A 23,841-nucleotide genomic window follows, 5' to 3' on the forward strand; every position below is an offset into this window, starting at 1 on the left:
TCTTTACCAAAAATGCTCTGTAAGAAAAACAAAAAGAATAAAGATAAGAAAACTAGAAATAAGATAAACCAAAAATTTAGAAATTTATTTATTTTTATTCTAAAACAACTTTGAATGCATTTAAGACAAATTTTAGTATCAATGAATATGGATAACTCCATAACAAAAGTTTCAATCGAAATTAGAATGTAGAATTGATAATCTCCATTTTTGGGGGATTTGGTTTTAAAAGGTTTGCATCTTGAATTATTTTTAGGAAGATACAATTCTTTTCTCTTGGATTGCAGCCCTACCTTTGGGAGATCCCTAGTTCGAGTTCAGTTGCGCTAGTCTTCACATACATAAGGAAAACAATCCCCCACATGCCTTCTACAACCATAGCAAATTGCAAAGGAAAAGCAACATGTACAAAAACGTAAGCAAATCTAATCACTAATTTCTACAAGGAAGGCAATTCATTCATGATTTGTGTTCTTTTTTTTCTTTTCTGATTTTTGTTTTTTCAAAGGTATTGAGGCATGAGGGCGACACACATATATATATACTCTTTTATTAATACTATTATTATTTATTATTTGTTCTCTTAATAATGTAATCTTCTTGTTTTCTGTTTGGAGTTTAAGTCTGCTCAATAGTGAGATGAAAGTCACCCAGAGAGTTGGACCGAAGTGTAAACAGTCTTGCCTTTGAATTATACATAATCTCAAATGTGAGTAATAGAATAAGCCTGTTGTATATATTAATATGTTTTATTTTCTTCTATTTGTGACAAAAAGGTATATATATAAAATAAATGTTTCTTATTTTCTTCTATGTGGTTGTCTACCAATTTCCAATGTAAATATCCATTGAATGATATAAAAGATTATAAATATTGAAAAATATGTTTGAGACTTAGAAATATAAAAGATTATATATGAACAAAGAAATCTCATATAGATTTTTGAAAAAAAATTGTATAGTTAAATTTAATTATTTAATAGTTATCCTATTTAGTTATTTTTGAAATTATATATATTTGTAGAACTAAAATATAGAAACATCAAAAAAATATTTGACATTAAGTGAAATATTATATATAATAGAAAAATTATAAAAGATTATAAACATTCCATTAAAAATCCATTCGAAAGGTTCATGCAATTTTGAAATTAAAACACAACATGAAATTTTGATTTTTCTTTTATGTTTTTAAAAACTAATTTAAATTTCTAAAAAATAAAAACTTGGTTTGAGTTAAATTAGAAATCAAGTTTTATTGTTGAAAAAAATGGAAAGAAACAAACAATAGTTAATAATTAGAGTATAATTATATTGTTTTCTTTATATTATATTTTATGGGAGATTTGTTTTTTATAAAGATTCAATCTACATATATTTTAAAAAAAGATTATCAAATGAAAAATTTAAAGTTGCAATAAAAATTAAAAAACTTTATATTTTTAAAGAGTCATTTCCTTCAATGAGCATGAACATACATGGTTTTAAAGTGTTGTTTCTATAACAAATAAAAAATAGATGAAAAACAACTAATCTTAATTTCTAATTTAGAAAAATTGAAAACTTGTATGTTACAAAATTGTAAACATAAAAACATAATGTTTCTAAATTCACAAAATTAAAGTTATATGCATACATAGATCGATAATGTTTCTAAATTCAAAAAACTGAAGTTAAATGCATACACAAATATTTAATCTTTAATTTCCAATTTAGACAAATAAAAAACCATTTATATGTTTCTAAATTTTAAAAATAAAAAAATAATGTCTCTAAATTCACACATATTTTTAAAATAATATAGTATTTTACATCACATTTAATCTCTTTATAGAATATATAATTTTTTAATTTTTAGTTTAGAAAGGTTAAAAACAATTTCTATGTTTCTAAATTTTAAAAATAAAAACTAATATTAAGATATTATTAATTATAACCATTATAATACTTAATGCTAAGGTTAATATTGATGTTTAATCCCTTCAATCAAACCCTAATACTAAACCATATTGAATTATAAGACTAAACATAATTGAATGCTAACTATAAACCAAATCAAATTAATTAATCTATGCTAAAGGCAATGATTTTTTAAATTTGATATCTCTCGGCGTCTTCTACATAAATTTTATTTATAAAATAAAGGTATGCTAGTTCTGATTTTAAGATCATATAGTGTTTTACATATCTAATGAGACAATATGGGTTGTATATATATAATCTACATATGCTATGATATTAATACACAATATTTATGGGTTTGATTGCATGATTTTTTTTCTTAACTAGACAATATGGGTAGTAGACATATAATTTCCACACACCATGAGATTAGTATGAATTATATTTTTTGTTTTGAAACACTTGGATATTTTTTCTAATGAATCAATGTGGGTTTTAGACATAATTTCCACAGTCCATTATATTAGTATTCATTATTTTTAGTTTTGACTATATTAGTTTTCTTCTCACACATTCCATAAACTTAGTCTTCACACTATATTGTTAAAGGTGATAAGGGGTCATAAGATATCATATGACCACTGAGGACACCATATGACCCCTAAGGTATCATTAGGGGTCATATTGTGTCCTAAGGGGTCATATGGTGTCCTATGACCCCTTAGGATACCATATGGTGTCATCATGGATTGTATGGTGTCCTAAGGGGTCATATGGTGTCCTATGACCCCTTAGGACACCATAGGACCCCTTAGGACAACATATGATCCTTTAGGTGTCGTTTGGGGTTATATTATGTCCTAACAGGTCATATGGTGTCCTATGACCCCTTGGGACACCATATGGTGTCGTTAGGGGTTGTATGGTGTGCTAAGGGGTCATATTGTGTCTTAAGGGGTCATAGGATGTCATATGACCACTTAGGACACCATATGACCCATTAGGTGTCGTTAGGGATTATATTGTGTCCTAAGGGTTCATATGGTGTCCTATGACCCCGTAGGTGTTGTTAGGGGTCATATTGTGTCCTAACGGGTCATATGGTATCTTATAACACCTTAGGATACCATATGGTATCTTATAACTTAGGATACCATATGAAATAGTTAGGGGTTATATGGTGTGCTAAGGGGTCATATTGTATCTTAAAGGGCCATATGACATCATATGACTCATTAGGATGACATATGACCCCTCGGGTGTCATTAGGGGTCATATTGTGTCCTAAAGGGTCATATGGTGTCTTATGAACCTTTAGGACACCATATGACACCTTAGGACACTATATGATGTTGTTATGGGTCTTATGGTGTCCTAAGGGGTCATATGGTGTTCTATGAGCCTTTAGGAAACCATATGGTGTCGTTAGGGGTCGTATGGTGTATTAAGGGGTCATATGGTATCCTATGACCCCTTAGGTATTGTTAGGGGTCATATTGTGTCTGAAAGGGTCATATGGTGTCCTATGACCCCTTAGGACACCATATGGTGTCGTTGGGGGTTCTATGGTGTGCTAAGGGGTCATATTGTGTCTTAAGGGGTCACAAGACATCATATGACCCCTTAGAAACCATATGATCCATTAGGTTTTGTTAGGGATCATACTATGTCCTAAGAGGTCATATGGTGCCCCGTGACCCTTTAGGATACCATATGGTATCGTTATGGGTCTTATGGTGTCCTAAGGGGTCATATGTTGTTCTATAACCCCTTAGGACACCATATGACCCCTTAGGACACTATATGATGATGTTAGGGGTCATATTATGTCATAAGGGGTCATACGGTGTCCTATGTGTAAGGAAAGCCATGCGCGGAAAATGCTCTCCTATTGTCAATTCTAAGGGAATTGGCAAGCAAGCGAGTATTTTAATTTCAGTTTGTAGTACATTAAAATAAACACAGGCAGAAGATTAAGATGAACTAGATAGAATAGCACCAAAGAGAGACACCAGATATACGTGGGAAAAACCTTACGGGTAAAAAACCCACCACCAAAGAGAGATCACTTTATTCAGTAAACAACACGATTACAATAAAGTTATCAGATCCTCTTTTCCGGACTCTGATCTCATAACTTTGTTCTCACCACCTGTAGACATATCAACTTGGCTACTTATAAAACCATCATCTCCACACAGCCTTCATGCACACCCTTCTTCGCTCTGCTCATCGATTACACCTCTGACAACCATCATCTGTCAAACCAAACATTCCTCTATCAGTTTGTATAACGGCCTTGGAACATAACCATTGAGTAATAGCCTATCCATTAATGAACTCGTGGAAAACATATTATCCACATTCATCCGGAAGTCGGGTCGGTTCGTATTCAAATACACTGATAGAAACATTCCAAGTGTCTTCCTACTAGTCTTTTTGACTTTGATCCGGGCGACCATCTGCAGTCGGATACTTCCCCATCAACCATCGGAACCAGCACTAAAAAGTTACCCCAATATCCGATTAGCAGTAGACGACTCCATCGGACTTCGGTGTAACTTTCATCTAGTCAACCCAATTGTTGAAGGTGACCTCATTAGGTATCAGTGTAGCAAACAACCAATTCTCCTGATCTTCGATGATACCTCGATCACCGAAGGCAATTCCATCAGGTCATCGGCAAGACAACCAAATAGCTACCTCGATTGTTCAATCTTTCTTGATCTCTTTCTATGCTCCACCACGTGGCACCCCTTGATTGGATATGAGGTCCTTGCCCTGCCACCTTAGCACAACCTCACTAACCACCTAGAATGAAGCTCTTCTTTGTCGGGCCCCACCTTGGTTGCCAAGTCACGGAGGACAAACTTCGTGCATCTTTCCATAGCGGTATAGCGACAATCGTTTGATCATCCCGAACTTGCTCACCTATTAACCAATCACAGGAAGAAGGTTCCATTGGCCATCGGCATAACTACGAACAAGAAATCCTGATCCCCGATAAACTAGTAGACGACTTCATCAAAGTGGTTCCAAACAGATCAGCCCTATCGGCCATCGGCAACAGTACTGCAAAGTTACCCCAATCACCTAAAGCAGCTTCATCTGGTCATCGACACATACCCTGAACTATTTCCCCAATGAGTGATGCACTCCAAGTCAGAAGAAGTTGAACTCATCAGACATAGACGTAGCTTCCAACTTGTTCCACTGATAGCCGATGACAACTTGATCACCGAAGGCGACTTCATCAAGTCATCGACCAGACTCCAACAGTGCTCCTTCGATAGACGAAGCACATGAAGGTGACTTCATCAGGTGATTGGGAAAACATCCAATAGGCTACATCGGGATATTGGCAGGACTTCAATATAGCTAACTCGATAGGTGATGTTAACCTGATGACCACAAAAGCGGATCCGAACACTACTTCTCGATAACCAAACAAGGAGGATACATCGGGTAGACCTAACCTGATACTTGTCCGCAACATGTTCATCGGCCAAAGTTACACCGATAGGAAAAGTCCACAAGTTGATACCTTCCCACAAGTTGTTCCATCGGGGTAAGTTACACCAATCAACCCAAACACTGGTCAGGAGAACTCAAGGCATATTTCCAACACTATGACCCTTTAGGACACTATATGATGTCATTAGTTATGATATTATGTTCTAAGGGTTCATATGGTGTCTTATGATCCCTTAGGACACCATATGGTATCATTATGGGTCATATGGTGTCCTAAGGAGTCATATGGTGTTCTATGACCCCTTGGGACACCATATAGTGCTATTATGGGTCATATGTTGTCCTATGACCCCTTAGGACACCATATGACCCCTTAGGACACCATATGACCCATTAGGACACCATATGGTGCCATTAGGGGTCATATGGTGTGCTAAGTAGTCATATGGTGTCCAATGGTCCCTTAGGAAACTATGACCCCTTAGGTGTCGTTAGGGTTTATTTTGTGTCCTAAGGGGTTGTATTATCTCCTAAGGGGTCATATGGTGTCCTATGACCCCTTAGGACACCATATGACCTCTTAGGACACCATTTGGTGTTGTTATGTGTTTTATGGTGTCCTAAGGGGTCATATGGTGTCCTATGACCCCTTAGGACACCATATGACCTCTTAGGACACCATATGGTGTCGTTAGGGGGCATATAGTGTTCTAAGGAGTAATATGGTATCCTCTGACCCCTTAGGAAACTATATTGCCCCTTAGGTGTCATTAGGGTTTATTTTGTGTCCTAAGGGGTCGTATTATGTCCTCAGGGGTCATATGGTGTCCTATGACCCCTTAGGACACTATATGACGTCGTTAGGGGTCATATTGTGTCTTATGACCCCTTAGGACACCACATGGTGTTGTTATGGGTTGTATGATGTTCTAAGGAGTCCTATGGCATTCTATGACCCCTTAGGACACCATATTATGTTGTTATAGGTCGTATGGTCTCCTAAGGGGTGATATGGTGTCCTATGACCCCTCAAGACACCATATGACCCCTTACGACACCATATGGTGTCATTATGTGTCATATGGTGTCCTAAGAGGTCATATGGTGTTCTATGACCCCTTAGGACACCATATGGTTCCATTAGGGGTTGTATGATGTGCTAAGGGGTCATATGTTGTCCTCTGACCCCTTAGAACACCATATAACCCATTAGGTATTGTTAGGTGTCATTTTGTGTCGTTAGGGGTCATATGGTGTCCTATGACCCCTTAGGACATAATATGACCCCTTAGGTGTTGTTAGGGGTCATATTATGTCCTAACACATCATATGGTCCCCTACAACCCCTTAGGACACCATATGGTGTCATTGGGGGTTGTATGGTGTGCTAAGGGGTCATATTGTGTCCTAAAGGTTCCTAGGACATCATACAACCCCTTAGGACACCATATGACCCCTTAGGTATTGTTAGGGGTCATATGGTATCTCATGACACCATACGGCCCCTTAGGACATCATATCATGTCGTTATGGGTCTTCTTGTGTTCTAAGGGGTCATACGGTGTTATATGACCTCGTAGGACACCATATGGTGTCGTAAGGGGTTGTATGGTGTCCTAAGGAGTCATATGGTATCCTATGACCCCTTAGGTGTTTTCACATGTTGTATTGTGTCCCAGTGGTTCATATGGTGCCCTATGACCCCTTAGGACACCATATGACCCGTTCCGACACTATATGGTGCTATAGGTTGTATGGTGTCCTAAGGGGTCATATGGTGTCCTATGACCCCTAGGATACCATATGACCCCTTAGGACACCATATAGTGTCTTTAGGGGTCGTATGGTGTGCTAAGGAGTTATATGGTGTCCTAGGACCCCTTAGGTGTCATTAGGGTTAATTTTATGTCCTCTGGGGTCATATTATGTCCTAAGGGGTTATATGGTGTCCTATGACCCCTTAGGACACTATATGATATCGTTAGAGGTCATATTATGTCCTAAGGGGTCATATTATGTATTATGACCCCTTAGGACACCACATGGTGTCGTTATGGGTCGTTTAGTGTTCTTAGGGGTCATGTGGTGTTCTATGACCCCTTAAGATACCATATTATGTTGTTATGGGTCGGATGGTCTTCTAAGGGGTCATATGGTGTCCTATGACCACTTAGGACACCATATGATCCTGTATGACACCATATGGTGTCATTATGAATCGCATGGTGTCCTAAGGGGTCATATGGTGTTTTATGACCCCTTAGGACACCATATGACCCCTTAGGACACTGTATGGTGTCGTTAGGGTCTGTATGATGTGCTGAGGGGTCATATGGTGTCCTATGACCCCTTAGAACACCATATGACCACTTAGGTATTGTTAGGGATCATATGGTGTCCTATGACCCCTTAGGACACCATATAGTGTCGTTAGGGGTCATACAGTGTCTTATAACCCCTTAGGACACAATATGACCCCTTAGGTGTTGTTAGGGATCATATTGTTTCCTAAGGGATCATATGGTGTTCTACGACCCCTTAGGACACCATACGATGTCATTAGGGGTTGTATGGTGTGATAAGGGGTCATATTATGTTCTAAAGGCTCCTAGGACATCATATAACCCCTTAGGACACCATGTGACCCCTTAGGTATTGTTAGGGATCATATGGTGGCTCATGACACCATATGACCCCTTAGGACACCATATCGTGTCATTATGGGTCTTCTTATGTTCTAAGGGGTCATATGGGGTTATATGAACCCTTAGGATACCATATGACCCCTTAGGAAACCATATGGTATCATAAAGGGTCGTATGGTGTCGTAACGGGTTATATGGTGTCCTAAGGGGTCATATGGTCTTCTATGACCCCTTAGGACACTATATGACATCACTAGGGGTCATATTATGTCCTAAGGGGTCATATTATGTTTTATGACCCCTTAAGACACCACATGGTGTCGTTATGGGCCGTATGGTGTTCTAAGAGGTCATATGGTGTTGTATGACCCTCTAGGACACCATATTATGTTGTTATGGGTCTATGGTCTCATAAGGGGTCATATGGTGTCTAATGACCTCTTAGGACACCATATGACCCCTTAAGACACTATATGGTGTCCTAAGGGGTCATATGGTGTTCTATGACCCCAAAGGACACCATATGGTGTCATTAGGGGTTGTATGGTGTGCTAAGGGGTAATATGGTGTCCTATGACCCCTTAGAAAATCATATGACCCCTTAGGTATCTTTCGGTGTCATTTTATGTTGTTATAGATCATATGGTGTCCTATGATCCCTTAGGATACAATATGAGTCCTTATGTGTTGTTAGGGGTCATATTGTGTCCTAACAGGTCATATGGTATCCTACGACCCCTTAGGACACCATATGGTGTCATTAAGGGTTGTATGGTGTGCTAAGGGGTCATATTGTGTCCTAAAGGTTCCTAAGACATCATATAACCCCTTAGGACACCAATTGACCCCATAGGTATCATTAGGGGTCATAATGTGTCCTAAGAGGTCATATGGTGTCTCATGACACCATATGACCCCTTAGGACACCATATCATGTCGTTATGGGTCTTCTTGTGTTCTAAGGGTTCATATGGTGTTATATAACCCCTTAGGATACCATATGACCCCTTAGGACACCATATGGTGTCTTAAGGGGTCCTATGATGTCCTAAGGGTTCATATGGTGTCCTATGTCCCCTTAGGACACTATATGACCCCTTCAATGTCGAAAAGGGTCATATGGTGTTATATGACCCCTTAGGACACCATATGAGCCCTTGGGACATTATATGGTGTTATGTGTTGTATGGTGTCCTAAGGGGTCATATGGTGTCCTATGACCCCTTAGGACACCATATGACCCTTTAGGATGCCACATTGTGTCATTAGGGGTCATATGGTGTCCTAAGGGGTCATTTGGTATCTTATGACCCCTTAGGACACCATATGGTATCATTAGGGGTCTTATTATGTCTTAAGGGGTCATATGGTGTTTTATGACCCCTTAGGACACTATATGACACCTTAGGAGACCATATGGTGTCGTTAGGGGTCATATTATGTCCTAAGGGTTCATATGGTGTTCTATGACCACTTAGGACACCATATAACCCCTTAGGAGACCATATGTACTAAGTTTCAAATAAGGAGAGATATAAGGGTGAAGAGAGATGAAGAGCTAAAGAGAGGGAGAAGAACTAAAGGACAAGGACATAAATAGAGATATAGATATTAAGGAGTATGAAGTGAGAGGGAGAAAAACTAAAGGACAAGGATGGATAGAAAGAGGTAGACGTATCTAGTTATTGAAAAGGAGAGAGGAAGATAGAGATAAAAAATGAAGATAAAGGGAGAGGGAGATGAATAGATATAGAGAAAGAGAGAGCTAAAGATAGATAAATATATAAAGATATGGAGAAAAATGGATAGAGAGGGGTAAAGGGAGTGAGATAAAAAAAAATGAAGAGATAGAGAGATAAAGGAAGAGAAATATCGATAGATAGAGAGATATAGATAGTGTAGGAGAGTGAGAAATAGAGATAGGGATAGATAGGGATAGATAGAGAGGGAGAGAGAGAAAGAGGGAGATATAGAGATATATAAAGGCACTATAGAGAAGGATGTGGGGAGAGAGCCAAAGATATATAAAGCTAGATTAAATAAAGAGATAAAGGTAGAGAAAGGGAAAGATACTTCAAGAGGGCGATAGAGGAAGAGATAGAGAAGTAGATTAATCATGTATAAAGGAATATATATAAAGATAGAGGAACATATAGAAAGAGAGATTGATAGGGAAAGAGATGGAGATGTGAATATGGAGATAGAGATAGATATGGATAGAAAGTAATAGAGAGAGTAAGACAAATGGAGGGATAGATGGAGTGAATAATTGAGATTGAGAGATAATGAGATATAAATATACATGAAGATAGATCTATAGGGATATAGAGATAGAGGGGACAAGATAGGTAGAGAAAGGAGGTGATAGAGACAAGTAATATATAAGTATAGGTAGGATAAGGTAGAGGAGGGAGATAAATAGAGAGAAGAGAGATTATTAGAGAGAAATATATAAATAAAGAGTGACAATGATGGAGTGGGAGAGGGAGAGATAGGAATAGAAAGATGGAGATATATGCAGAGATGCATGTAACTTGGGAATTTATTTATCTAGATGGGATGAGAAAATAAGTGACATAAGTAGATAAGAAAGAGATAGATATAATATATTTATATAAGTATAGATAGACAAGTGATAGATAAAGGAGGTGATAGGAAAACATGAGACTTTGTATGCAAAATTTGTGAGTATTTAAAGTTTTAAAATTGAAGGAATAAATTTAAATGATTATAATTAATTTTTGGTCTATAATATAATAAAACTACCTTATCCATTTGATAGGTCTCTAAATTACCTTTCCAACACCCATAAAAAAATCAAAATTTCGATAAGAAACACAAAAGTTATGCCTATTTTACTAAACTATACTTTTGTGTTGAGAAAATGGATATCCGATTTGAAAAAGTATGACATCACAATAGTGATATCACAAATCAGATTTCTGTTAATATCAGATATCCATTAATATCGAATATCCGATATTAACGGATATCTGATTTGGTTTGGTATTACCAAACCAAATTCAAATTTTGCATGAGCCAAATAAAAAGTCAAAATAGATTTTTGCATGTTTGGAAAGATTTAAAACACATTTTTTCTCCATTGCCCCTTTTTGGCCCCCCATGATCTTGCACATACCCTTTTGTCACACTGATTGGTTGAGGAATAGTAGGAATACTCAGTGATGTCTGACTCAAGTGGGCATTAGTATTGTAAATACTGCCACATTATGTTATGATTGTGGTTCGGTTTAGATCCACTTTATCAGTGACTTAACTCTGACTGTTTCCCTTCATGAATATTATCCACCTCTTCTCATCGACGTGATCTATGTTTTAGGAAATAGTTTTCTTTTAAATAAGGGTCTTTATCTCTTTTCAGAGGTTAGAAAGAAAAGGGAAGAAATAGAACAAAAGATTTAGAAGTTTTGAGTTTCTTTTGATTCTGAATAACATATTAAATTTTTAGGAACAATGAATAAAGATATGTTATTCTGAGCACTTAGAGTTGTTTTGGAAGCCTGGAAGCACTCATCCAAGAGGTCCCACTTGGTGAGTGTTCTTGTGCCTTTGTTAAAAATTAGTTTTCTTTTGTAGCTGGAGTAGACGTTCTTGCATTGACTGTTCCTACAGCCAAATCAAATAGAGTAATTCCTGTTTGGTAGCATTGGACTTAGCTAGTATTTATTTAATGAAATTTATGTTAATGCAAATTTTTCTTGTAGCCATTTAGTTGTTTCAATTATTGCTTACGTTTCCCGCATAGATGTTAGTTGTTGCAGTAATGCAGGGTAGATATCGTAGGAACTTAGTGCATATATATTGCAGACCCATTTCAAGTATTACATCCCTGGGTTGACAATCAAATGAACACCAGCTATGGAGATAGTAACTTCATAGAGTGAATGTCCAAACTTTGGGTTGAGACTTTAACTAGAGTTATTATTCTTATTGTTGGGATGAACATTTTTGGCGTCGTTGTCGGGGATGGTGTCAAACTAAGAACCTGTTATGGTTATTATCTCTTTAGTTTTCAGTTTAATTATTTTTGATACACTTGATTGTTAAAAATTTCTATGAACCTGCATGCATAGGTGAAGAAGAGATGCTCAAGGTAGATTCCTACCCAGTTATCCTAATAATCCAGGAATTGATCCCCCAGATGTAAATTCTTTTTCTGAACTTTATCAAACCCTAGAGAATTTGAACCATCCTAAATCTGAGTTTCCTGAGAATAGCCTCCATTTCCTTTTTGGACCTCCAGAAGAAGAACTTCATCTAGTAACCCCCCCATAAAAGTCCAATACAAGTAAATCCACCTCCTGGTGGGAGTAATCGACCCTCACATTTGGCACCAACATTTGAGTTTCCTATCTCTGATCAACATGATAATGTTAATCTCAAGAACATTCCAACTTCTTCCCTCCCTAAATTCTATGGGTTAGTGACAGAGGATCTAGACACATTCCTATTTGATTTTGATGTTCTCTGTAGGAGTTTTGATTATACTATAGATGCCCATAGACTCAAAATATTCCATGCCACTATGAAAGAATCATCTTTGAGATGGTTTATGAGCTTGGGGAGTAGCACAATTTCTACATGGAATGAGATGAAATGATTGTTTCTAACAAAGTACAAGGATTATTGTGGAGGAATTGATCTCCATGGGGATGATACTTTTAAAATGACACAGAAAGAAGATGGGAGTCTTGAAGATTATCTGGAGAGGTTTCTATTCAGTGTCAAAAAGTCCAAGCATAGCACTCTAAATGAAGATTCCCTCAAGCTAATATTTTTTAGAGGAATCAGAGATGAATGCACTGATGCTTTGGATCTCATGGAAGGAGGTGACATAACACAATCCACATGGAATGACACTGGACAAATTTGTCATAAGTATTCTAGATCTACTTAAAAAAAAAATAGGCATTTCAAGCTAGGAGTTTCTAGAATGGAACTTAGCCATTTGTTGAAGGACTTTAAGGAGGATATCATAAATAACATGGCTACTCAACTAGACACACTCTCATCTAAGAAGAAGCATGAGGAAGGGGATGCAGTTCTTGCAGAATTTTACCCTCATTGTAGACAAAGGAAAAGAGATTGCAGATGTAAAATGGCTGCAAATCTTGAAGTTCCTGCATTCAAGACAATACAGGGTGATGATGAACAAATTTTCTATGTTGCTCAAAGAAGGCCATTTTTTTACAGACAAGGTATGCCTCCTGGTCCACTTTTTTTTTCTGGTTACAGTGGGAATTTCTATGCACCAAATAATCAATGGCAATCACCATATGCTAAATATTTTGGTAGTTATCCAAACTGGTATGGTCCTCAAGGCCAAGGGAAACATTTTGCTAGTCAAACTCCACAGTGGCAGCACCCACAAGGAAATTGTCTCCACCTTTCAAGGAAATTAGCAACCTGCTCATTAGAGGGGGAGTCAACCATGGACTAATCAGTTTTCTAGATATCAGTAGCCTAGTTAATAGCCACAATCGCTTGCAATAATGCCTCCCCCTACAGAAACTATTGTTCCACCTAAATCCACACAATTTCCCACTCAACCAATGTCAAATCCTAATGGAAAATCTCAGCAACAACAAGTTTATTTAGCTGATCCTAATCAATACCCAACCTATTCTCTATCTATTAGTGATATTCACCTCAGATCTTGGACAACTCTGCCTAATCCATCCCCTCCAGTTATAACTGAAATACCCAAAGAACAAGAAATCTCTAGTCCAACAGTTACAATAGCTCAAAAATAACAACTACCCCCATTTCCCCAGAGGTTGCAAGAAAAAGAGATTCTTCCAGAGTAGGAACAAGGTTTTGATATTATAGATCAACTGAAACATGTATGTCTTAAAATCCCATTGTTACAAGCAATAAAGGATGTTCATGTATATAGTAAGGCACTTAGGGAAGCATGTCTAAAGAAGCCTGGTAGAAAGAAGAAAGACCCACAAACAGTGCATGTAATGGGTCAACTAGCAAATATTATGCTAGGAAAGGTTTCGATTCCTAAGTATGTTGATCCTGGTAGCCCTATTATGAATATATTCATTAATGGCATTCAGATAAAGAATGTTTTGATCGATTTAGGAGCAAACATTAATGTTATGACAAGGGATATTATGCAGTGGCTTGAAATCACTAGTCTCAGACCTACACCTATAGTTCGACCTGATGGTATGATTGAAGATATAGTTGTTTCTTTGGATTCTTGGGAATACCCTACAGACTTTATGATCATGTCTCCTAAGGCCACATTGGGAGGATATCCAGTGATTTTGGGAAGACCTTGGCTTGCTACAACTAATGCATATATTGGATGCAGGTAAGGGGATATGACTATTTCAGATGGGAACTCTACCAAAACATTAGCTTTGTATTCTCCTACTCAGCCTCAATTTGATCAACAACAAGCCATTTGGCCTAACTTGGGAGAAGAATTTGAAGAAGGATTTGACTCTATCAATCACCTTATGATAATTAATATAGGACCATTCAACTAATTTCATAATGAAGACTCAATTATTTATAAAATTCTGACAAATGAGTTAAGACAAGAGTAGCAAATTTAGGAGTTAGTACCAAATATTGCAAAATCAGACTTTCTTGTAGCCATTGATATATTTCATACTCTGTTGCCACAAGAAGTTCGTACTTCTCATTTTTCTAATTTATCTCAGATTGATCTTACTATCAAAGTGAAAGTTGATTCAAATAAATATTTGAATATCAACAGTAATCTTGCAGAAACTCAAAGAGTGGCGCTTGTGGATTTGCTCAAATGTCATAAACATTCTTTTGCATGGGATTACAAGGATATGCATGGAATTGATACAACAGTTTTTACCCACCATATCTACATAAAAGAAGAATGTAGACCACTTAAACAACCACAAAGAAGAATCAATCCTGCATTAAGAGAAATAGTTAAAGAGAAATTGCAGAAGTTGTTGAATGCTAGATCTATCTATCCTATTTCTAATAGTCAATGGGTATCACCTTTGGTAATAGTTCCTAAGAAAGGAGGAAAATGGAGGGTATGGGTTGATTATAGAGCCTTGAACTTAACAATGAGAAGTATCATTTTCCATTGCCATTTGTGGATCAGGTATTAGACTCTTTGGTAGGGAAGCGATACTTCTCATTTATTGATGGATTCAGTGGCTACGACCAGATTCAAATTGCCCTAGAGGATCAGAAAAAGACTACATTTACTTGTCCTTGGGGAATATATGCATATTTTGTTCTTCCTTTTGGATTGTGTAATGCTCTAGCTACTTTTCAAAGAGCAGTGATAAGCATATTTTCAGATAATTCTCATGACAATGGAAATTTATATGGATGATTTTACAACCTATGGTTTAGAATTTGAAGAAGCATTGGAGAACCTAAAGAAAGTTTTGCAATGGTGTGAAGACTATAATTTGTCATTAAATAGTGAAAAGTGCTTCATGATGATGCAGGAAGGTATAGTCCTTGGTCATCATATCTCTATAAAAGGAATACAAGTTGACCCAACAAAAATTGAAGTTATTCAAAATATCACTGCACTGGTAAAGTAGAAAGATGTCAAAAGTTTTCTTGGTCATGCTAGATATTATAAAAGGTTTATCAAAGATTTTAGCAAAATTGCAAGTCCCTTATATTCTCTTCTGACCGAGGATATGAAATTTAAATGAAATTCTTCATGCAATGAGTCTTTCTTAAAGCTCAAACAAGACTTGACCCAAGCACCAGTTCTTGAAGGTCCAAATTGGTCCTTACCATTTAAAATTCATACGGATGCATCTAATTATGCAATAGGAGCAGTCTTAGGACAAAATATTATATCAACAAGAACATGCAAGAGCCTGAGTTAAGTTACACAGTCACTAAAAAAGAAATATTAGCAGTTATATATGCACTCAATAAATTTAGGCACTATATAAAAGGATATCCTATATTTGTGCACATTGGTCATACTGCAATCAGATATCTCATGAATAAGCCTTCAATTACTAGAAGATTAGCTCATTGGTTATTGTTGATGTGGGAATTTTTTATCACAATTATTGATAAACCAGGAAAGTCCAATGTGGTTGCAGATTATCTTTCAAGACTTCAATTGCAAGAAGATCTTGCAGCCATAGATGATGCTTTTCCAGATGAACATTTATTCTTTATACAAGCTCTCTCTCCCTGGTATGGTGATATTGCCAATTATTTAGCTGCTGCTAAAATGCCAATTGATTTCTCTCCTAAAGAAAGAAGGTTGTTAGTTGACAAAAGCTTTAACTTCTCTCGGATTGTTGATTGTTTGTTTTATAATGGACCTTACCAAGTCATGAGAAGATTTGTAAGAGAGGATGAAACATATGATATCCTACATACATGTCATGATGAACCATGTGGAGGACATATTGCTACTAAGAGAACAACACGTAAAATACTGAACACGGGATATTACTGGCCAACATTATATAAGAATGTAGCACAATATACAAGGAAATGTGACAAATGCCAATGCATGGGGAGGCCTACTAAATTTGATGAGATGCCATTATACCCACAAATATTAGTTGTGCCATTTGATAAATGGGGGCTAGATTTTGTTGGACCAATTGATCCCCCTTCTAATGGAAAATCTTACATTCTAGTATGTACTAATTATGTAACTAAATGGGTAGAAGCTCGAGCTATGATACATGCAAGAAATAATAAAGTGGTTGAGTTCCTTTATGAAGAGAATTTTACCAGGTATGGAGTTCCAAGGGAAATTGTATCAAACCAAGGACCACAATTTACTTCCACATTGATTTCAGCCTTGGTAAATGAATACAATATAAGGCATAGAAAATCTACCCCATACCATCCACAAGCTAATGGACAAGTAGAAGTCACAAATAGGGAGCTAGAAGCCATTCTTACCAAAACAGTATCTATTCATAAAAAATATTGGTCTCATGGACTTTCAGAAGCCATTTGGGCATATAGAACAACATGAAAGACACCAATTGGTTTTACACCTTTTGAAATGGTCTATGGAAAAGAAGCAATGATGCCTATTGAGTTTGAACAAAAAACTCTAAGGACAACTTTGCAATTGAATATGACACTTTCTGAAGCACAAAAAGACTGTATTCAACAATTGAATGCTTTGGATGAGTGGAGAAAAATGGTTGTCAAACAGACAAAACTAATTCAAAATCAGAGAGCAAAGTGGAATGATAAATACATCAAAGAGAAGAAGTTTCAAGCAGGTGACTAGGTTCTTCTCTATGATTCAAGATATAAAGATACGATGGGAAAGTTGCAAACCAGATGATTAGGCCCATATGAGATAGAATAAGTTTTCAAAAATGGAGCTATTCGTTTGACCATAATTAATCCAGTTTGATTTAAGCTTTTAATAAATGGTCGCCGATTGCATCTCTATCATAAGCCTCCAACCAAAGAGCAGTACCTACAACAATTCGCTAAGAAAGATGAAACATCGATTTCTGCAGTAACTGGGCAAGTTCCTACTGCCACAGAAGGGACCATTCAGGGTACAATTCCTGTAGCTTCTGTAGGGAACATTCCTACCACTTTATAATTCTCCACACATCATTTCAAAAAGATATTTCCATGTCTTATGGAAATATTATTCTCCATAAATAAATTTTTCATCCACGCCATCCCATCCCATTTCTTTATCTATCATTTCATTCATGTCAAATCATTTCGTTTCACTATTCTTTTGGTGAACTATTTTCATGCATCATTTATTCGCAAAACTGCAGGTATGTACATTTTTAATTTTTTTAATTATGCATTTATTATTTCACTGTGATTATTACCTATGCAAAATCTGCATACACTTCCATAAATCCCTTCCGCATGTGTGGACACGTGCCAAAATAAGTTCGGGGGTGTTTTATGGTCTGATTTCCAAAATTAGTAATTATCTGTCCTTTTCAATACCTTGATTTGATTTCTTACCATCATTATTTTAATGAGATATTCTTTGGCATGAGAAAGTAATGAATTCTGCCACCAAAACTTGAAGTAAGGAAGAAAGTTTCAATCAAATATTCTCAGTCTGCAGAGTACTTCAGTTCCTCGCTCTCAGCTACAGAAATTGTTTCATTAACTGAGATAGTCATGGGTGGAGATCCTATACGCCATGAACCGATAATCCATGTTGCGTTGAAACATACACCAATGAAAAGACCCGAGCCACATGAAAGCCCTGTGTTCTCTCAACACTAAGCGAGAAAAAGGAGCCATTTACAGACATGTCGGGACACCACTTGGCAAGCGCACAAGAGATCGGGAGAGCGGGCCAAAAAACTAAGGAAAGCGCGATACCTTACCAAAATGTTGCTCATGAATAACTTTGAAATAATATTAACAGGCATGGCCTTGGAAAACATGAAAAGACACTCCCATGACGATGAGGAAGACTCCCATGACAATGATGATGGAAATAGACTCAGACATTCTTCTTTCAGTGAGGCCCAAGAAGATATGTTTGCAGTGAAGCATGGTTTGATAGAGGAGGATTTTGTAGAATTTAAAACAGAGGATAAAGAAACAAGAAATCTTTTGACACAAACACAAATCTTTTATTCAAATTTAGAAAACCCAATTACATTGTTGCAGGCAATACTAAAATTGCAATTCAACAGTTTTTATAGAGGTTGCAGCCTCTTCCAACAAATAGTTCACTCTTGATTGCATTTCATGCATTCATTATGCATTATTCAAATAAATAATTAATTGAGTCTCTAAAAATAATAAATTATAAAACTATAAATAGTCTCTTAAAAATAAAACAACACATGTGAGTGCACATGCTTTATTCCACTAAAAATAAAACTGAACTAAATGTCCAAAAGAAAACTAAAAATAGTTTTCTTGTTGTGCATAGAAACAAATTGCAGTTCTAAAATTAAAGCAAGAGTTGCATGCATGTTCACACCACCAATTATCTTCAGATTTGGGGTGCCTATAGGATGTGGTGGACAAGAAAGGCCTATGTATCGGCCAAGAAGAGAATGATGCTCCTGACATGGATTACATGTTGATGGAAGAAGAGTTCATGGAAAATATGGATGCAAACATCGTTACTCCTCAACAAATTGAATTAAGTGTATCTTTGTTTGCATGCAATGACCTCGAATTGGCCTTCAAACTATAATTACAAGAGGCGCGGGACCCAGAATGGAGACAAAGAGTCACGTTAGTTGAAGAGGTGATAAAAGCCTTGTTCATTGTGAAAATTTCAAAGGAGTGGGCTGGTCAAAATTTTGAGGGATGTCATGTTCGTAAGCCAGTTGGTTTAGACGTGGTTGCATGTCTACCACATTGGAACAGGAAAGAAATCTCTAGTTCAAGTCCCAGAATGTGTTCTCAGTCACACTGTAGCCCTAGGTTGCAATGTCGGACCAGTGCGAGTCCTAGAGTGAGGAATATCGAGAATGTTCTGCTTATTGAAGGTTTTGTTCCTTCATCCCCAAGGTCGCCCTCCAGATTGAGCTTGCTTAGGAATAATATCAGGCTTTCCAGAAGTACCCATGAAATGTGCTTAAAGACAACGAAGTCTGGGCGAGGGAACGCGATATTTACAATGGAATGCTATCATGCTTTCCATTTTCCTTGCATCACTGCGAATGTGAAGCATGGAAACTTTCTATGGCCCATTTGCAGAACAAAATGGAAGGAAATATCATTGCAAGTGACTTTTAGCATGGCTCACAAGGAAGAAAAAGCTGACAGCACCTCAGTCTTCACTCCTAAAAGTAGCAACTGAAGAAACAATAATAATATTGATATTTCTTTAGAATCACCCTTTACTCCCAGAGGAAGCTGGCAAATTACTTCATCTGAACCCCTCTATCTTGACCAGGAGCTTTTGGATCCAAATTCATGGTCAAATGGATCCACAACAACATTTAATACAATTCATGAAGACAAAGAAGACAAAGAGGAGGATGTTTCGAAAATGGTGTATGTGGAGGCTGTGGTGAAGGAGACCCTCCATCGCCGCCTGCCGGGGCATTTCATTTTGGGGCATGCAGTTATAGAGGAAACCACTATTGGTGGTTACGATGTTCCCATGAATGCCTTGATGAATTTTATTGCTTGGGAAGTGGATAACGATCCCCAAGTGTGGTAAAATATTGATGAATTCAAGCAAAATTGGTTCATGTGTGATGAAGTGGATCTAATGGGAGTAAAGAGATAAAGTTGATGTTGTTTGGTGTGGGGAGGAGGATTTGTCCCCGAACTACATTGGCTATCATGCATGTTCATCTTGTGGTGGCTCGATCGGTGTTGGAATTTGTTTGTGAGAACAACCCAGAGGAGCCTATTGATCTTGCGGAAGCACAAGCTGACAGGTTTTTATATTTTCTACTAAGGGAAGCATAGGCACAAGTTCCCTTGATGAAGGAATGTATTTTAAGTTTGCTAGAAGTTGTGTTGTTTATTTTGACATAATGGATGGATTTGTTTTAGAAAGCATTTTTTATTTCAATTTAATTTTGAGAAGATTAATTCAAGGTGTGCGCGAACAAAATCTGGTGAAAATATAATCTTTTCAAGGTATGGTTGTAATGTGAGCTTTCGAAATGGAAGCAGGGGATGTCATAGTGTATGGCTGTGCTGGTTGGAATTCACGAGGGAGATTGTTGGGTATATGAATCCCAATGATCACATGACTGTTTGCGTTCCCCTAACTCTTCATCTCATGCTTGAATATATGTATAAATATGTGTGCTATCTATGTACCGTGTAATTGGATACAATTAATATATGATTTCCCTTTCTGAGAGTGGATGTAGGCAATTGTCGAGCCATTATAAATTTGTGTCGTCTCTTGTCATCTCTTTATTCTATTTTTGTTTTCGTTTCTCTGTTGATTTTTAATCTTTACATGAACATAACTAAGAAGAGTTGTGGGAGGCTAAAAACAATGTAAGTAATCTTTTGTTTCAGCTCACTTAAATCAATATTCTTTCTTCTTCTTCTTTGTAATTGTTTGCTGCTTTATGTTTTTATCATTGGAAATGTGTTGCAAGCTCTTATACAGTTAAGAGAGTTGGTTATTTATTATTGCACCAAGTTTCTAAGACTTCCAAACTCAATAGGAAGTCTCAAGGAATTGAAAAAGATAGTTGTCAGAGGATACTGCAATAATATTAAAAGTCTGCCATAAGAATTTTGTTGTTTGTGATCATTGGAGCACCTAGAATTAACATCCTGCAAAATGCTATTATCCCTACCCAACAATTTTGGCGATTTGAGAAATTTGTGGCATCTTAGCTTGTACCGATGTGGTACGTTAAGAACATTGTTTGCTTCTTATAAGAAGTTGATGCTCCTACAATATCTCAATTTAGAGGGGTGTCGAAAGCTCATACTGAAGTTAGATGATTTCCAAAACATCAAAAAGATAGAGTTTTTGAATCTTACTAGATGCGATCAATTGGAAGAGTTGCCTCATCACATCACAATTCAAGCATCCTTGAGGGAGCTCTATTTAGATGGTATGAAGAGGCTAAGAGACCTACCTTGGCAGACTGCAAAAGGTGACTATAGGGAGTGAATTGCTGACAAGTGTGCCAAACTCTTATGGATATTTGTCCTCCTTGACTAATCTTCACATTAGTAACTATTGTAAGATGGAATGTTTGCCAACCTCTCTTGGAAATTTGTCTGTTTTATCTAATCTTCAAATCACTAAATGTTTTGACATGAAATATTTACCATCTTCTCTCAAAAATTTATCTATTTTGACAAACCTTCGAATTAGTGAGTGCAACAAGTTAAAATGTTTGTCGGTCTCTATTGAAATTTTTTCTACATTGATTAATTTTGAAATTATTCAATTTTCTAAGTTGGAATGCTTACCAGCTTCTCTTGGAAGTTTGTTTGCACTGACTAATTTTCAAATATGTCAATTTGCTAAAAGGTTTGCCCACCTCTCTTGGATATTTATCCACCTTTAATAATCTTCGTATTAGAGGGTGTCAGAAACTGAAATGTTTGCTCACCTCTCTTGGAAATTTGTCTACCTTGGTTAATCTTCATATTAGCAGGTGTGAGAAATTGAAATGTTTGCCCACCTTTCTTGGAAATTTGTCTGCCTTGACTAATCTTCATATTAGTGGGTGCCAAAAACTGAAATTTTTGCCCACCTCTCTTGGAAATTTGTCTACCTTGACTAATCTTCATACTAGTGGGTGTCTGAAACTAAAATGTTTGCCCACCTCTCTTAGAAATTTGTCTACCTTGACTAGTCTTCATATTAGCTAGTGTCAGAAACTGAAATATTTGCCAACTTCTTTTGGAAATTTGTCTACTTTGACTAATTTTGAATTTGATCAACTTCCTAAATTAAAATATTTACCAACTTCTCTGGGAAATTTGTCTGTGTAAAGACGTATAACATTCTAATTTTAATAATAAAATGAAATACTCTTTATTGTTATATAAACTCATAAATCCTTTAATAAGTCTATTTACTTCAACTATACTAACCTTAGCTCTATATGATTAATCCATTGATATCATAATAAACGCAAATTTCTACAATGGAAATAATGATTCTTTATTCAATAAGGAGATATAAATAGTATTTTTACAAATAATAGTTCATAGTATTTCATTCATTGTATGCAGCATTCAAATCTGCATTCAATACTTAGGCCTTTCAAATGCCTTAAGTTAAAATAACATGTATAATACAAAGTAAAGGATGAGATGTGTCCATTGATCTTCAATCCAAAGCTATCTTCAATGCAATCTTTTATAAATGAAGATGAGAACAAGATTCAGGTGCTTTTTCCACCCAACCTTGAAGTATACACTTCCCCGAAATTCTCAATCAATTTAGAATACCTAACCCTGCACGAATTGCTTAGCAAGAAGAATTCAATAGACAAGATGGAATTTGGTGCATGCCTAGAATGATACATGCATTTTATATTATTCTAACTCAATTAAGAAATAAGAAAGATCATAACAAGGATATGGTAGAGAACATAATTAAATCAATCTGTTTTGATGGTCAATAAGTTACTCAGTCGAGTATAATGTCATGCATAGCAATAAAATATAGTTTGGAAAAGAAAAATACCCTCTCTATAATTCCACATTCGGCACCCGTCCCGAAAGGTAACTTTCCCCAAGAACACATGCAAAAGTATTGTAACATTTCTAGCTTCCTATTTTTCGCATGATACCAAAAATATAATAAAAGATAATCTTGTTTTTCATGCATAATTTTGAAAACAAGAAGGCGTAACACATGTATGCATATTCAACATATATTGGCTATCAAATGCAGAAATAGAAGTTATGAGTACACATTCTATAACTAGTACTTCATTTTCTATGGTTTTAAAATTCAGTTTTTTACAATATATAAGCTCTTCATCTTTCTACATGTTTTGGTTATCTAAATTCTAAGATTTACACAATGAGTAACACAATTAAAAAAATGTCTACGTAATATGTCTATATAATTTTCCAAAATTTGCATTTCGATATAAACCAACATGATTTTTATATACAAAAATTTAAAACTATGACTTTGATTCTTTTCTACATTATCCTTTTAATCTAGCTATTCTCAAAACATATCAACCTTTATTCTTTTAGATTATACCATAAAACATTGCTCGAATAAGAGCCTACCTATGAATTTTGGAGCCTAATATCAGATGATACACGCTGATTCTTTTGTGAAAATCTACTGACTATGTTTCTTGTTCTGCCTTCTTTCTGAGTTTTCCCAATATTCTTATTTCTTTTTCTCAATGTTCTCAATATT

General features: G+C 36.3%; 1 protein-coding gene across 1 annotated transcript; it reads left to right on the top strand.

The window, feature by feature from the left end:
- Window positions 1-13,140: 13,140 nt before the first annotated feature.
- On the top strand, window positions 13,141-20,181 carry LOC131856395 (beta-amyrin 24-hydroxylase-like). The gene is made up of 3 exons (XM_059208173.1): window positions 13,141-13,240; window positions 18,418-18,665; window positions 19,912-20,181. Exons 1-3 carry the CDS (start codon window positions 13,141-13,143, stop codon window positions 20,179-20,181), a joined length of 618 nt encoding a protein of 205 aa, XP_059064156.1.
- Window positions 20,182-23,841: the final 3,660 nt, after the last annotated feature.

This window comes from Cryptomeria japonica, chromosome 7, assembly GCF_030272615.1.
Source record: "Cryptomeria japonica chromosome 7, Sugi_1.0, whole genome shotgun sequence".
Classification (NCBI taxonomy): domain Eukaryota; kingdom Viridiplantae; phylum Streptophyta; class Pinopsida; order Cupressales; family Cupressaceae; genus Cryptomeria; species Cryptomeria japonica.

What these genes read in the sequence shown, in the direction of transcription:
- LOC131856395 (XM_059208173.1), top strand. Translation starts at nt 13,141, where the DNA reads ATGGCTGCAAATCTTGAAGTTCCTGCATTCAAGACAATACAGGGTGAT. An exon ending in GCCATTTTTTTACAGACAAG is followed by an intron (nt 13,241 to 18,417) that starts GTATGCCTCCTG and finishes TAATATTAACAG; the next exon opens with GCATGGCCTTGGAAAACATG. An exon ending in ACCCAATTACATTGTTGCAG is followed by an intron (nt 18,666 to 19,911) that starts GCAATACTAAAA and finishes TATCTTGACCAG; the next exon opens with GAGCTTTTGGATCCAAATTC.